Source organism: Xylona heveae (assembly GCF_001619985.1).
Source record: "Xylona heveae TC161 unplaced genomic scaffold L228scaffold_9, whole genome shotgun sequence".
In the NCBI taxonomy this organism is placed as follows: domain Eukaryota; kingdom Fungi; phylum Ascomycota; class Xylonomycetes; order Xylonales; family Xylonaceae; genus Xylona; species Xylona heveae.
In genome coordinates, this window is record NW_017264201.1 from 215,802 (window position 1) to 232,467 (window position 16,666).

The following is a 16,666-nucleotide window of genomic DNA, read 5'->3' on the forward strand; positions in this document are numbered from 1 at the left end:
CTCCTCTACTCCTTGCTACGACAACGACAACATAGAAAAACTCTTTCTCCATGCACGGTCTCTGGGTTCAGCCGGCGTGCTTGTACCAACATTCAACTTCCACGCTCCAAGATACGCTCCGTGTCGTATCAGGAATCACAGATGAAAAGAAAAGAAAAAAAGTCTGGTGATAAGTATCGTATTTTTCGTGTCGCACGTCGGAACAGGACGGGCGATGAGGACGTGGACGGCAGAGAGGAAAGGAACCGGGTAAGGGAGTAATAGGGACAAAAGGAGAAGAGACAGGGGAAATAGGGACAAGAGAAAAGGGCAGGATAAATAGAAGGGAGAAAGGATAAGAGGAAAAGGGAAAGAGACTCCAATTGTCAGCTACTCAGAACGACCAGGTCCAGAGGCAGGACCAGGCGCGGGATTCAAAAGCGAGGAAATCTTTGGCGTGGTCGATGGAGATCTGGACACGGAGGCTGACGAGGCGGACGCAGCAGGACCAGCGGGAGCAGAGAGGCCAGCTGGGACAGAAGGTGTCGGTGTGGCTGATACAGAGAGGGGACTCTTGCTTGTGACTTTAGGTCTGGGTCTTGTGGCGATTCCTCCATTGTTGTTGTTATTATTATTCTTCTTCTTCCCATTGCCGTTACCGTTTCCATTACCCTTGCCACCATTGCCGCCATTACCGCTGCCACGAGGAAGCCGACCTCCAGTAGAAGAAGAAGAGGGAGTGACGCTGACAGGTATGTCTTGAGACGCCCCTCTCTTGCGTTTTGAGCCATTGTTGTTGTTATTGTTGTTATTCTTGGCTTTGGTAGAAGCAGAAATAGGCACAGAAGTAGCGCGGCCTGGCGGAGTAGCAGCAGGAACAAACATAGACGCGGGCTCATCAAGATCCATAGTTTCTTGGCTCGTGGTAATTGATGGAATTGGCGGCGCGTTGGTAGAAGTTGACATGGCCACGGATGCGACAAAGGCAGGGGCAGGATTTATGCTGGTGTCTGTACCGACTATAGGAAGCTCTGCCTGGCTGGTGGTCATGACGATATCTCCTCGCTTGGGAGGTTCCAGTGCTTGCATGCCTACTTCTTCCGCAGCGCCTGCAATGTTACCAGAGGTCTCGGTCTTGTCCTTTTCTACTGCTAATTCATCTGATACCGTTTCTGCAACAATGACCCTGTCAAGAATGAACTTTTGGATTTGTTGTTGGTGAGCATGAAGCATTTCGTTGAGCCCGTTTTGAGGAGACTTGATCAGGTTTCCAAACTTCTTCTTTGGACGTCGGCGGTCTGGAGACCACACGAGGTGGGTGCCGGAGACAAAAACCATCGAGTTCTATTGCGAGAATTTCAAGTTAATATCACTGGCATCATGGATACAGTGTATTTGAGACGATGAGAGAAAAAAGATGATAGCATTATGAAGTTGGAACTTATCGGGAGGCAAGACTAGCAGTGGAAATTCAGGCCTCTTTGATAAAGTTCTTCTACTTACCTTGTGATACCAAAGTCCTGCATAGTCGTCGGTTTGAGACGTAACCGGTCGAAGAGGGTTTTCCGAGAGAACGTTGACGACGCCAGTGACATGGTCGCGAGATTGCTCTAATTTTGGTAAGCTAATTAGCAATTTTTCGTGCTTCCCAATTGGTGCAGAAGAGGAGAAAAAGAACAAGTTGAGTAGAAAAATGTCAATGAAAATTGTGACAAGAACGAAATGAAACCCTAGATTGCAGGCAACTTACCTCGTGCAGTGAGGATATGAAGCAAGCCTTGGTAGGCGTCTCCAATGCCCATGAAGAAGATCTCGGTTGAATCATTGATTCTTTGAGTCATTAGCATCCAACGCTCTCTGTATTCTGGTAGCGCCTATACTCACTCGATATAATTCTCCCACAGATAGACAGCAAGCTGTTCCGTCGCTTTGAAGCGTCGTGCCCGGTCTTCTTCGACGTACCCTTCCCAATCCTGTATTGCTTCGGCTCAGCAAATATGTCAAAGTCCAATGAAGGGATAAAACCTACGTCATCAAGCCCAGTGAGATGCTTTGGGATGTTAACATCAATCACTCCAAATCCTTGCTTAACAGCCCAATCAATATAATGTTTTACCATATCAGTCTTCCAAAATTAGCTGTATTCCCGCAGTCGGGTCAGAATCAACCTACAAGCCAAGCGTTATGGAGCTCGAGTTTCGCTGTCGAAGGATTAGGCACACCAAGAATCTCAGGACTATACTTCTTTATCAGCTTCTTATCAGGGGAAAGAATACGTCTATGAAACATACGGATCATGAAAAATGACGAGAAGCGGATTTGCTGCATGGTAATTTGGACTATGACTGTCAGCAACGTTTCAAAAAAGCCAGTACCATCAATCGCTTACGTCGCAACGACCTGATTCTGAAATGAGACTGAAAGTTCGTCTCTTAGAATGAAGAGGCAGATCATCTTGTACTTATCGTACAAGAATCGGCTCTGATAGGCACGGATAATATCTGGTTGTCTACTCAGCAAACACAACTTTACTACCGGAAAATATGTATTCCACCCACCATGCATCCGTTCTCCACCGAGCTTATGTTTGGCAGCTAGAAAGAGTCAGGGATTTTCTTCAGGTGCAGCCGCCAAGAAGCACTTACCGATATCTATATCAGCCGTGTACATGCAACGCCAGTGCTTCGATTGCATTCTTGCAACTTGATGAACCGTATCTATTGCGGCCTTGCAGGCTACAGGGGGGTCCAATCTGTCCGGTGGCTCTCCGAGTAGGGTGCGAGTGACTGCGAGAGCAGACTTGGAAATCGAATTTAAATTATACCCACCCTATATGCCGTCAGCATTGTTCTTCTAAGTCTCGTCCGGCAAAGGGGCCTTGCCTCCAGACAAACAGCCAGCTTCCCTTTGGCAAGGCTCATGAGCATTCGTGTCATGTGTCCATAGCAAGGAGGGGTCACAAAACACCCCCCGAGAGTATCTCCAGCCGCAGCATCGAAGCCAGCAGCGACTAGTACATGTTAGGTAGCACAATGAGCAGCTTCTGTAAAGAAGACGTGACTTACTGATGACCAAATCCGGATCGAACTCGTAACCAATGGGCATTACTATATTTTGAAATGCATACATATAGTCGCCGTCACCCATGCCCTGGGATGGCCAAGGGATGTTCACGTTTCTATATTGATAAGAAAAACTTAGTGCGATATTGCAGACATGGGCACGAACTGTATGACTTACTTGCCAATTCCTGGCCCTTCTCCACACATTCGAGCACCACCATCCGGTCCATGCGGGTAAAAGCGTCCGTCATTATAAACATGAAGAGAAATATAGAGGACATTTGGGTCTTCGTAGAATGTATTCTGAATGCCATTACCTGCCAAGCATTAATTTTTTTTATCTCGAGCAGGAGCTGGGGTTCCATTACCGTGGTGCACATCCCTGGGAGTCGTCAGTATTAGAACATACCGTTTAATAAATTGGGAGATCAAGCTTACCAATCTAGGATAAGAATCTTTCTACACTTGTCCCCAAACTCTTTTTGGCAAACACGGGCAGCGACAGAGACATTGTTGAAGCAGCAGAATCCCATGGTGCGGTCAATTTCTGCGTGATGGCCAGGAGGGCGGATCACGGCAATGGCATTCTTAACCGTGCCATTAACGACCGCTCGGCACGTCTCAATGGCTCCACCAACTGCTAGAGTGGAGGAAAGGAAGGACAGGTTGTTGAAATAAATTGAATCGTGGTGATTAGCAAGTTCAACAAGGTCGTTATCGTAAAGTTCTAAACCAAAGATTAGCATCAAAAGCAGGCCTATGAATGTGGATCAAAGAAAAATTCTTACTCTTCGTTGATTGAACAAAGGCGTAATGGGTTTGAGTGTGAACCAGGCAGATTTCATCAGGTGTAGCCTCCCGGGCAGGGATGCGGTAAAGCGTCTCGCCACCTAGTGGGAGGTTGCCTGCAGGGGGGCAAGGAGCAGAAGGGTCTTGAACAAGTCCCGCCTGACAAAGCTCATTATAAATATAAACAATCCGACGTGGATCTTCCGGGTGATGTTCCTGTACGGGCTTGACTTCTGCATGGAATCTCATCCGAACGTCGTAGCAAAGACCGGTAGGGAGCGATGCAAAGGGTAGAGGCCTCGGGAGCCAGTTGACTGGCGTCATAGCCGCGCGTCTAATCTCTCTGGCTTCTGCTGTCATCTCCTCAATCTTAACAGAAGGCTCCGCTCTTGAGAAAAGCGTGGGAGATTCTGGGTTTGGGAGTACCGAGGGAGCAAGCACAGGGTCAGAGTTCAGGCCAGAAGTAAAAACAGAAGGATTGATCGTGACAGGCTCGTCAGGTTGAGCTTCGGAAGCCATGCCAGTAAAGTGGTCAGACATCTCCGTGTCTTGGTCTGGTGGTATCATCTTGATGAGATACCAGACGGCTATGATATTTTGTTCAATGATTAGCCCAAGCCGTATGGAGCATGAGTAGAGCAGGATAGATGATGATTTCGAAAATTGTAAATTAAGAATGAGAGAGAAATCGTAGCACTTCCATACGAGCAGTGAGCGATGGCAGGCTTCAGACGCTGTCTGAATGGAAAGGAAAAGAGGGGGTTTGCGTAAAGGAAGAAAGAGGAGCGGTACCGAGAATGGTCTTGGGTGTACTTTGATCATAAACAAACCAGAGCCAGCAAACTTGAGTGATAAGAACGGGGGCGTGGAAGAACGGTCACGCTTTGCTGCTTGCTCGTGCGATATGTCACTACATCACGTCAACGTTTTCAGTGTCCACATTCATAGAACCAGAGACCAAATAGGGAAAATACATGAAAGTCGATGGAATAGACTGCATTCACTCCTGATTTCCAATCGTTCTCCAATGAAAGAGGTTTGACTGAGGCCATAAGACACCCGACATGATGTGGGAGATGAGTGGGACATGGATATCTGGATGGAAGGTCAGTAAATCTATACAAAGAACATTCCAATCCAAAATATATGCAACCAATGCATTACTGTAAGCATTGCTTCCAGTATAAAAGCAGCATAGCAGGAATGGTCCGTTCAGATAGAAAGGCTGAAACAGATCGGCCCAAACAAAAATCGCAAGACGGGCAAAATATCATCCTCAGACTCTCGATCATCCTGCGAAGTGTCGTCTACCATATGCTCCTGGAGCTCCAAGGATAAACAGAAAATCCCGCTTGGCCATAATCCAACGGATTCAACGAAACAACTTTGGATCGAAAAGACTCAAAAGCACCACCGCAAGACTAATATTACCACATGCAAGAAGCACCAAATAATAATCCCATGAAAAATTTCAAAAGCATCGCAATTGTAAAAGAATAACTTTGAAAAATGCAAAACCGACCTACATTTCAGAACATGATGCAGTCAACGACTGGAAATTGGCGGAAATAACTCGGTCTTGATTGTGGATGCCGCAGGCAATCCAATCTGGAGGGAGCCAGCGAGTACTAGCGAATGGTGCACCGTGGTACAGCAGGAATTCAGAACAAAATCAAACATATAACAGGATACAAACTTTGAAAATTAATTAAAAGACAGTTCTCAATGAAGAAAAGTATTTTATATGTGAACTAGCAAGCTCATTCGTGAAGATTGAAGCTATAATGCAAGCTATTGAGTTATAGGAACTGAACGACGCGCAAGGTAGCGATGCGATTCCGGTCGCGGCAACCTCCGCTCCCTGTTTAAATTCCCCGAACAAGATCCAGCACATGTGAGCATATGAATCTGCAGAGTTCTGCACATCAGCAAAATTTCATGGAAGAGGCTTTTATATGACTAGGTGGTTGTAAATCTCTAATAGCCCTTTCTAAATTTAATAATTGCCCTAGCTGATTTTCCCTGAAATTCAGTGTCATTTTATCCAATATTCCGGCACTTTCCCAATAATAATCAAATGCGTAAAAGAAACCGACTCAAACCAAAAGAAATCTCAAACGAATAATTCGAAGGCATAGAACAGCCAAGTACGACTTTTCATGATCGTCCTTAAATAGCACTTCGCATGCCAGAATTGAAGTCATTGATGGTGAGAAGCTACAACAGCTCAATTATTCAATGTAGATTTTGTTTGCTCGTACTCCGTCATGGTGGCAATGTACGCACGGAGCTCTTACTCCGATAGAACATTCGTATACATGAATCTCAATGAGTTGTTCAAAACGCTACTAATTCAAAGACTGTTTCCAATCCTCAGTTGCAAAATGAAATACAATTCCGACACGACAGGGAAAACCGGCCATAGGCGCAGGTTTGGATTTGGACGAATATCACATAGGTTCATAAGCAAGGTGAAGCAGTGGGTTAGGGACATCCAGAAAACATGTACAACGAACTTCACATCCATCAAGGGGCGGTAAAATTTTTGAAATAACTTTGCTTTTTTCTAATTCATAATGGTATAGTCCATTCTGCGCTCATTTCTCGTAACAACAACAAAAAGAAAAGGAAGAGGGTAAATCAGACTGGACCGGTTGCTCAAAATGTTTTGGATCCACTTCGAGCCAGCCGTGTCGCTCAATTACAAGCGATCAGCGGACGGTGCATAGTCAATTTACTTGCCAGCGTCGACCTTGGCGACGTGGGCGAGGAGGTCAAGGACACGGCGAGAGTAGCCCCACTCGTTGTCGTACCAGGAGATGAGCTTGACGAAGTTGGGGTTCAGGGAGATACCAGCCTTGGCATCGAAGATGGAAGAGTGGTTGTCGCCAATCAGGTCAGTGGAGACAATGTCGTCCTCAGTGTAGCCCAAGACGCCCTTGAGCTCGTTCTCGGAAGCGGCCTTGATGACCTGCTTGATCTCGTCGTAGGAGGCGCCCTTCTCGAGGCGGGCAGTAAGGTCGACGACGGAGACGTTGGGGGTGGGCACACGCATGGACATGCCAGTGAGCTTGCCGTTGAGGGAAGGAATGACCTTGCCGACAGCCTTGGCGGCACCAGTGCTGCTGGGAATGATGTTCTGAGCAGCAGTACGGCCACCACGCCAGTCCTTGGCAGAGGGACCGTCAACGGTCTTCTGGGTGGCGGTGTAGGAGTGGACAGTGGTCATGAGAGCCTCAACGATACCGAACTTGTCGTTGATGACCTTGGCAAGGGGAGCCAAGCAGTTGGTGGTGCAAGAAGCGTTGGAGAGAACGTCAATGTCGCTCTTGTAGCTCTGCTCGTTGACGCCGACGACGAACATGGGGGCGTCAGCGGAGGGGGCGGAGATGATGACCTTCTTGGCACCACCCTTCAAGTGGGCCTTGGCCTTCTCAGTGGTGGTGAAGACACCAGTGGACTCGACAATGTAGGCAGCGCCAGTCTCCTTCCAGGGGATGGCAGCGGGGTCACGCTCATTGTAGAAGCGGACGGTCTTGCCGTTGATGACGAGGCCGTTGCCCTCGACCTTGATGTCGCCCTTGAACTGGCCGTGGACGGAGTCATACTTGAGCATGTAGGCCTATTGTGGTGATGCCCCGTTAGCTTTCCATGTGGCCATTCCAAACGATTTCATGTTTCCTGTTAGAATTGACTTACGGCGTAGTGAGGCTCAATGAAGGGGTCGTTGACAGCGACGACCTGGACGTCATCGTGCTCAACGCTGCAAATAAGTGTCAGCACTCAATTGACAGATAGAAGATTGTTATATTGATTCAGGTTGACATACGCGTTACGGAAGACGATACGACCGATACGGCCGAAACCGTTGATACCAACAAGAGTGGGGGCCATCTTGACTGCAGAGAACAAAATTCTGTTAGAATGCAATTTCGCTCGCTAATAGGGAAAAGAGAGAAGGAAAAAGCTTTGCCAAAGCTCGACGATGGGAGCTCAAGGTAGCTTTTCGAAGTCGAGAGTGTAGTGGAAGAGAGGAAAGACTCACTTGATGATTAATGGATAAGAAAGACTTGATGAAGATGAGATAGGAGTAATGTGTATTGGATTGATGAGGATGAAAGAGTCGATGGAGGAGGTCGTGGCTGAGGATTTAAGTATGGAGGAGGGGCAGAGCTGGTGGGGTGAGCAGCGAGCAGGTGGAATGGCGGGGCTCTCAATCGAACGAAAGCGCCGCCATGCTGCTTTCAGTTTGTCGTCATAAGCTATGTGTCCGTAACCAAAACTGCTCACCCTATTTGCCTCATGCGCAGCATCAGCAACATCATCTCATTTCATTAGCGACTGGCGTCCAAGGAGATCTGCTGCTGCTGCTGGTCAATCATCCCATTCCATCCTCCATCAGGCGCTCAAGCCATCCACATACAACACACCACCCCCCCGTGCATCCGCTATCCGCGGCTTCTGAGAGTAGAGGGGCCTGAGGCAAACACTCTTTCCTTTTCCTCATCTCACCTTATCTCACCTTGCCATTTTTGCCATATCCCTCACTCGTAAACACGTTATGCTGAGCCACCAAGGTCTTCCTCTTTTCTTCTTTTGTTTGTCCCTCCATATAGAGCAATATTATGTCATTCAATACTTGTTGGTTACGATACCGTTGCGCATGCTCCACGAATATACATGGTCAAAGCAGTCTTAGTTTGTTTTTACATGCCTTTTGTTCGATCGTAGATGGCCGATTACCAGAATCAAATATTATTCATGCCTCTCTAACATCATTGGTGTCATTCAGTTACCTCGTTGGTATTGCATAAAAAATATTTTTACAATGTCTATTCGTGACTTTTTTTTTTGCCCCTCGTCCATGTAAACACAATCGAAATAGTACAGCAACATCCTTGCGGAACTATAATCCTGAAGGCAAAGAGAAGGTTACAGGCATCATCGCCGACCCGTGGCGTCGAAGGTACTGACTAAGGCATCTATGCCGCGTTAGGGCATCTGGCTATTTTCCGCCCTCGGATGGGCCGGCTGAGATGTATCAAACTAGAAGGGGCGGATGTATTGTCCGACAAGGCAGATGTCAAGCGAGCGAAACATTGGGAGTCAAAACAGTAGTCGACCATCTTTCATTGCGCGGTGAGATATTTCCGCTTCTAAAGACTCACCGATTGTAGACATCAATCACAGATATTGTCATAGTAGGCTTGGCCAGACTATCGCCACGATGGGCTTGGATCGCATCTGCCACCAATGGGTCAGCCCATTGGCCACGGCGGGCATGGCCGACCGGGTAATGTGTCAATTAATTGCGTTTTGCCTAGCACATGGGAACTCTTAGTGCTTGCATATACTGATAGCGGCAGTGAATGATTGTAAAGAAGGCTCTTCTATTGTTTTCCCCCTCTTGTTGCCAGAGTACTCGGTTTACTAGGAAATAGAGCAGCTCCTGAACGAGGAAAGGCGTGGTGCGACAGCGGAGGAACGAGAGTAGGTCCCAGGTACCTTAGCAGCGATACTACAATTATTTGGAGGGGAATTGGTACATTGCAGGGCAAACACTGGCGTCTGTGCATGGCATCCTGGCATGAGCGAAGTAGTAAGCAGAGCAAAAGGGTTACGGCAGCAAGAGGAAGCGGCGTGTATGCACCTTGGTGCGTCGTGCAATTAACCATTTGTTCATAGTTGTTCGGGTCACATCACACGAACCACGCCATCCGCCAACCATACGATTTTCCTGAGCGACCGGCAGTCTCGCTCATCCCTCCTGGCGCGACCAAAGACCGATCTCGTAGCGCAAAAAAACACGTTGAGAGAAAAAAAAACCACCCCACCGACCTTACTCAAAGCTTCGTCCTCCCGTGAAGTGGATCTCATTTCCGCTGCCGCGGCTGGTCCTACTCTTACTCCCCTCGTCCCCTTTAGTCCATCTCCAATTATTCGATTCTCCTCACTATCCCCTTCGTGTCCCTCCTCTGAGAGGACGATCCCCAGCTCCCCCTCTTCGTAAAGCTATACTCACGTAGTTAGTCGGTCCGAAGTGGAACCATCAACGTGCATCTTTCTAGATGCTCAGAGGGCACAGAGAAACATCTCATGATTTCTGATGGCGGGCCAGCCGTTTGTAGCTGCGTCATTTATATCCGCAAGACCTCCTGGGCCAGATTGAACAATCAAAAACAATCTGGAGGAGGCTAACATATTGTCACTCTTTGTTCGATGAGGGTGGTCGCGTTGTAAGATTTACCTCTGTTGCGGCAGCGACATCTAGAATTTTTCCTTTCTTCATCCATCATCAATCAATACTGCCATTGGTATCCGTGAGAGGAGCTCTTCACGACGATGTTTTCGCCGGCCAATACAGGAACACGTCAATGATAACCGTTGCGAGGGAAGGGTCCAATACAATTCAATGGGTACAAGATGGGGAACAGTCGTCCAATGATTTGCGCAGCTTCATCCTGAGGGGTTCGGAGTTCACTGTTTCCGCGAGAGCGAACAGGGAGCGGGTTTGCAAACCCCCAGTTGGTACACACAGACAGGCAAAGCCAAGAAGTCATGGCATCGCCGATGAAGCAGAAGATGTAAAGCTAATTTGACAATGAAGTATTCTCACATATGAGCTTCTACACAGGTTGACAATTCTTTGGACGAGCATCGAAGCATATCGACATGAAACCCCGTAAAAGCGCGAAAGGAAAATAATGGATCAGCGCCTCTCCTGCTCTCCCCAAGCTTCTGGTTGCTATGTCACTGCCTAGCTGCTCATGCAGCGTCATAATGATATTAGGTAAGCCAGGAACACAAGGCGCGGCCGCCAATCAGATACGTTCATCGTCGGGTATAGAAGCCCTCATGCGAGAGAGAGTTCCGTCGGATTCAGCCACGTTGGGACCGGTGTGCCTGCGAGAGCTGCGTATAGGACCAGGGCTAGGAAAAGTTATAAAGAACTTGCTTGAAGATCGTCACGACACGAGTCTGCAGGCTCATTCGATATACGACTGCGTGATGTGATGCATCATCGCCGTCTCCTTGCAACCCTTCGAACGACCCTGATAAGCCGTTTCCCTCGTTCCATCCCTTCAAGCGAGAAACAACGAGGGAATGGCTAAAGTGCGGACAAAAAGTCGAAGCGAGAGAGCTCTCAAAACGAGCGAGGAAGAACCCAAATATCGAAAGCGATATTGGCGACTGAGCGATTCGCGGCTAATATGTGCCAGCTGGCTGAACGTGCAAACTGCCTGAATAGAATCCCTTTTTTTTTTTTTTTTTTTTTTTTTTTTCGAAATAATACAATTCAGTAATTGATGAGACTATGGATAAGTTTGAAAATTAGACTCATGCGCACAATTGTAGACAGCTTTGCTATATGATATATCGGTTCCGGTTTGGATGATAATTACCAAGATGAGTGCGATTTGGCGAGAGCGTGTAGCCGTCTGAGCCAATCAGAAGACGTGAATTGCAACAGCAGATGACTAATCCACTGGAGACGCAGAAGAACCTCAACCTCTCCCCATCGCCGGAAACCCACAGTATCGGTCGTGATCCAGCTTGTCAAAGCCACTCCACTCCATTGCCACCTTACAACGCCCTCAGGCCTCCCAATTCAACCCATTGGCTGGTCCGAGCACCCTTCCTGAGCTCCCTGGGCCTTGTAATCATAATTTTCGAGCTTGCTCTGCGTCTACTTCGTCGCTGAAATTTTCGTCCATCTCCACTCCGTCGAACCCCCTTCACGATGCTTCGCACTTCCGTCATCCGGGGCGCCAACAGCCTTGCTGCTGCTGCCAGACCCTCAGCCCCCCGGTGCCTCGTTCAGCAGACCCGTCAGGCCCACGCCATCTCCAACCCGACCTTGGCCGACATTGAGAAGCGATGGGAGACTTTGCCCCCTCAGGAGCAGGCTGACCTGTGGATGGCTCTCCGGGATCGCATGAAGGCCGACTGGCACGAGCTCACCCTCCAGGAGAAGAAGGCCGGTAAGTCAATTGGCAGATGAATTGGAGGATACATTTGGGGGAGCAATCTCCAGGAAAGAAAAAGACACCATACCAACTTCTCTCATGTGTCGACTAAACCCAACGAGCGATTTTCGCATGATGGCTTAATTGACACTCGAGACTCAAGCTACGCTATTCAATTGAACATTGTGAGGCATTCTCAGAAGCTGACATGTTCTTTTCTTCTTTCTAGCTTACTGGATCGCTTTCGGTCCTCACGGCCCCCGCGCCCAGACCCCCCCTGGTGAGGGTAAGAAGGTCTTCCTCTACACCATGGCCGGTATTGGTGCCACTTTCGCGCTGTGGTTCGGCGTTCGCGCCTTTGCCAAGGGCGAGACCCCCAGAACCATGACCAAGGAGTACCAGGAGGCTTCGAACGAGTTCCTCAAGGTGCGTATCTAATCTAGCCCTATATTCATCCATTCGATGCGCCCCTCCTCGCCGAATGGCACTACTTGCCGGTATTTCAAACAAACAAACAAACCCGTCTAACTATTGTTCGCATAAACAGAGCCAGAAGTCCGAGCCCATCAGCGGTTTCTCCGCGGAGGGCTACGAGGGCAAGGGCATGATCCAGAGCCCTCCCGAGAGCAAGGCCTAAATCTGACGTCGTCCGCACCGAGTCCTATTCCTTGTCTACTTCTTTTTCTTCTCTACATTCTCCGTCATTCTCCGCCCGTCCATTCCAACTCGACCATTTCTCGGTGGTTGGCCAAGTTTCAACGTTTTCGTGCATTGACGTTCTTGTCGATCTCAAACAACTCATTCTCACACCGGCTCCGGCGAAATCAAAAGAGTTACTTGGCAGGCCATGTTAAGCAGCTTCATAAAACGTCAGGGGGAATCTTGTCATTTAAATCAGACATGAATACAATACAATGTCTTTTTTTCATAAAAGACCAGATTTTGCCCTTTTTTTTTTTTCTTTTTTCGTTTCCGAGGAAGAAATCAACATACCAGTGGGAAATATTTGAACCATACAGTCATTGAGATACAGTCATTGAGATTGTCTATGAACAGAGACGCATACACACAAAAACGATAAACTTTTTTCAATGTCGAATAATGGTTGCGGAAGAGGGGAAAAGAATTGATGAGAGAACTTTTGAGCGGAAACAGGACAGACAAGGCATGGAGCTCTGGCGAAATTCGATGTCAAATACCCTGGAGTGTGTGTGTGTTGCGCGTGTGCATGAAGTATGAGGTAATAGAAGGCGGGTGCGTATGTGTATATATATATATATCTGTGTATATGCATGCGCGCAGATAGAGCGATGTGTGATGGATCAAGTGCAAAAGGGATGAGCTGCGTGGAATGCAGAAGAAGTTTGTTCGGCAGCAATTCTTTTTGTATTTGCTCCTTTTCTCTTTTTTCTTTCCCTCCCCCTTTTTTGCCCTGTGTCAGGGATCGTTGGCGGTTCGAGGGAAAAGTCAAGAAGCGGGGTTCGTTTTGTAGGTATGTAAGTATGTATGTATGCGTATGTGCGATAGTTGTTTCACAATTTAGTATTTCTTATATTCTTTTTCTTTTGTCCCTTTTCGTCTTAACTCCAGTAATTCGTGTCTCTTGATGTGTCTTTATGCCTCTTGATGTGTTTCGTGCCATCTCATCTGTCTCGACATATATGACTCTGTGCATGTGATATGTTTCTACTACTACCGGGAATGTGAATGCCATATTGGATTTATATTCACTTTTTTCTTCCTTTCATTCTTTCTTTCTGACGAACTTTCTTTTCTCTCAACTTTCATTGAAAGATGTCAAGTTAATCGTAGAGTACTACTTTACTACTTGTCCGAAATGTGTGTCCTATAGAACGTAGGAAGAGAACATGAAAAGCAGGAAGAAGAATAGGAGAGATATGTATCGCTGCCATGTTTGCACGTTTGCACGATTGCACGATTGCCGTTATACCCAAATCGTGAAAAAGCCGAAAAGAGAAACGAGATTGAAAAGAAAAAAAAAACTTATTGAGGAAGAAAGGAATATAAGATGTGAAGAAGATTCGAATAGGCTTGTCAGCTCCATTATAACCTCTCCCCGTACTACCCCCGCTAACTCCCTCCCTCCCTCCCACGCTCCAAACTAAACTAAACCAAACTACTTAACAAGCTAGCTCAGATACCAAGCCAGCTTAGAGTACGGAGTATCGGGATGAGCTCGGGCTTGGCTAAGATGAAATCCAACTTTGAGGTCGAGCTCGGGACTTGTCTAGATATGTGACACACCGTGAGATTGGGAAAGAAAGAAAGATAATAAGAAGATAATAAGAAAGATAATAAGAAAGAGAATAAGAAAGAGAATAAGAAGATATCCAGGATAAAATGTGAAATTGCGCACTGGATTTTTGTGTGGAAGAAGAAGGCAAGGTGGTGAGGTGACTGGAAGCTGCCGTTACAGGGTATTGTCAGACTGTTTGATATGTATTTGATCAAACATACACGCTCGAAACAATGGACGCAACTGATCGAATGCAAGGCTCTGGACCGGTTGAGTGACAATTGATCAAGTCAGAATCAGACGTCAGACAAGAATTGAGACGACTGATTCAGATATCAAAATGTCGAAACGATGAGACAAGCGACCGATATGGACGCCACGGCACTCGAGATAAGTGATTAGACGTACAGGTCGAGATTGTAAGATGTGGGCACCTGACGAGTGGTGAAAGAACAGAAGGGAAGTCAAATGATTGACCGCTACAAAAGACCAGCGGCACGTCCTTTTTCGCGGTACTGTTCAAAAGTGGAATAATGAGAATCTGATTCCTGGGTGGAAGCTTTTCCATGGATGCGTTCCCATTCCTCTTCTTCAGAAGCAATCAGGGAATGGAATTTGAATTGCTGGCCACGGGCAAGGTAGATGAGTGCTTCTTTCTTCTGGGCCGCGGCTTGGTTGACGAGGATGAATTTGATGGAGGAGCCTAGACAGAAACATTGTTAGTGAGGTTTGAAAGTGGATTTGGGGCAGGCCAAGAACTGGGCGAGTGGAAATATACCGGGAGCTTCAAACATGGCATCGGCTAATAATCTCTCCATGACTGTTCTGAGACCTCTTGCCCCTGTGCCCATGCCAATCGCGGCTTTGGCAACTTCGCGTAGTGCTCCGCTTGTGAATTTCAATTCAATACCCGAGAGCTGGAAGAGTTGCTGGTACTGCTTCATAAGACAGTTGCGTGGTTCTGTGAGGACACGGACCAAGGACTCCTCGTCGAGTGGTGACAGGGCTGTTGCAACGGGGACACGGCCGACAAGTTCGGGAATGAGGCCGTATTTCTGCAAATCGCCAGGCTCGACTAGATCGAGCGGGTTATAGTTTTGCGAACTGCTCTGGTTGGATTCATTGGCGTCGAAGAATGGCAGATATTTCTTTAAAACTTCCTTTTCGCCCCTGAATGTGGTTTGGCTGCTATCGGCATTGGCTGCTCGTACCGGTTGTTCAAATCCAATGCTGCCATGGGCGATACGGTCCATGATGATCTTCTGCAGACCAATGAAAGCGCCTGTGAAGATGAAGAGGATATTGTCCGTGCGGACATTGTATACTTCGCCTTTGCCGGTCGTCGGGCCTATGCCTGCTCCGCCAGCCCCAGCACCGCCGCCGGGGCCTCCGCCGAGACCACCTGGGCCGCCGGGGATGTTCATGTTCTGGTTCATCCCGCTTCCGCCTGGTATTCTTCCTCCGCCGCGCTCTTGCTTCGCTTGTATTTGCAGGGTTGTGCCTTCGACGATTTTCAGAAGCGCCTGTTGGACGCCCTCGCCGCTGACGTCCTTGCCGTGCGCAACCTTTACGGTGGCAATCTTGTCCACTTCATCCAAGCAGATGATGCCTCGTTCGGCGCGGGCCACGTCATAATTTGCTGCTGCTAGCAGCCGTTGGACGCAGACTTCTGCGTCCTCGCCAATGTAACCGGCTTGCGTGAACGGCGTGCAGTCGGACATGCTAAAGGGGACTTCGAGTACTCGTGCGAGCGTCTTGGCCATGAGTGTTTTGCCAACACCTGATGGACCGAGCATCATGATGTTTGATTTTTCGATTGCCAGAGGACTGCTATCGATTAACGGGGCTTGACCGAGTCTGCTTGTGGGTACTACGGGCTGCGGCGGTTGGATCGGGATCGTGGGTTGCTGACCGGGAAATTCATCTGTATATGATTCAGTCAAAAACAGATTTATGAGGGGGTAAAAATAAAGACTACATACCCTCTACAGGATGTCTTTCACCGCTACGCTCCCCCATCTCCCGTCGTAACCGTTGTTGCAACAGCTCCTCTTCCTCCTCATCCCGACGCTGCAGCTCCTGTATCCGCTGATAATGATTGTACACTGCTACACTCAGCACTCGTTTTGCCCTTTCCTGCCCAACGACGAATTGATCAAGGTGCTGCTTCAGCATGCGCGGTGTTATCCGCGGTACGCCATATATTGACGCATCAGCGAGTGGGCCGGTGGTGGGTAGACCGGCCTCATAGCTGCCAGTGAAACCCTGACCAGAAAAGTCGGATCGATTGAATTGAGAAGCGCATTTTGAGGTAGTCGCAAGTGTCCTGCGATGCAAAATGCAAAAAGTAGCGGAGGTGAGACGAAGAGTTCGGCGGGGTATGGAAATGGTTGTGGCCATGAGCAGAGAGAGGCGAAACGTTATCAAAGCTTTGGTTCGGGAAAAATTCGACCAAGACAGCGAGGAATTACAAGTGTATAGTATATGTCGTATTCTTGTTGATCGATATTCGCATGTTCTTTGGCAGAATCGCAGGCTAAGCAGAGGTAAAGTTCAAAGGGTGTCACAACAATGACTGACAAGCTTCACTGGAGTATTGCTCATTCCGTGTG

The 16,666-nt window shown here is 47.9% G+C and overlaps 4 protein-coding genes across 4 annotated transcripts; 1 reads left to right on the forward strand and 3 right to left on the reverse strand.

Moving 5' to 3' along the window:
* Window positions 1-369: 369 nt before the first annotated feature.
* On the reverse strand, window positions 370-4,370 carry L228DRAFT_269901 (Arginase/deacetylase; the record flags this gene model as incomplete). The annotated part of the gene is made up of 16 exons (XM_018335335.1): window positions 370-1,323; window positions 1,483-1,589; window positions 1,730-1,809; window positions 1,864-1,952; window positions 2,009-2,104; window positions 2,152-2,215; window positions 2,271-2,318; window positions 2,369-2,480; window positions 2,538-2,573; window positions 2,625-2,808; window positions 2,874-2,989; window positions 3,045-3,157; window positions 3,220-3,358; window positions 3,410-3,423; window positions 3,480-3,768; window positions 3,830-4,370. 16 exons carry the CDS (start codon window positions 4,368-4,370, stop codon window positions 370-372), a joined length of 2,982 nt encoding a protein of 993 aa, XP_018186154.1.
* A 2,194-nt stretch (window positions 4,371-6,564) lies between these two features.
* L228DRAFT_269902 (glyceraldehyde-3-phosphate dehydrogenase) lies at window positions 6,565-7,724 on the reverse strand (the record flags this gene model as incomplete). Its single annotated transcript, XM_018335336.1, has 3 exons — window positions 6,565-7,452; window positions 7,530-7,593; window positions 7,660-7,724. The coding sequence occupies 3 exons, from the start codon at window positions 7,722-7,724 to the stop codon at window positions 6,565-6,567; spliced, it is 1,017 nt and encodes a 338-aa protein (XP_018186155.1).
* Window positions 7,725-11,571: 3,847 nt separating this feature from the next.
* On the forward strand, window positions 11,572-12,434 carry L228DRAFT_269903 (putative cytochrome c oxidase polypeptide 5, mitochondrial; the record flags this gene model as incomplete). The annotated part of the gene is made up of 3 exons (XM_018335337.1): window positions 11,572-11,812; window positions 12,027-12,223; window positions 12,345-12,434. 3 exons carry the CDS (start codon window positions 11,572-11,574, stop codon window positions 12,432-12,434), a joined length of 528 nt encoding a protein of 175 aa, XP_018186156.1.
* A 2,099-nt stretch (window positions 12,435-14,533) lies between these two features.
* L228DRAFT_240381 (P-loop containing nucleoside triphosphate hydrolase protein) lies at window positions 14,534-16,454 on the reverse strand (the record flags this gene model as incomplete). The annotated part of the gene is made up of 3 exons (XM_018331230.1): window positions 14,534-14,757; window positions 14,833-15,978; window positions 16,037-16,454. The coding sequence occupies 3 exons, from the start codon at window positions 16,452-16,454 to the stop codon at window positions 14,534-14,536; spliced, it is 1,788 nt and encodes a 595-aa protein (XP_018186157.1).
* Window positions 16,455-16,666: the final 212 nt, after the last annotated feature.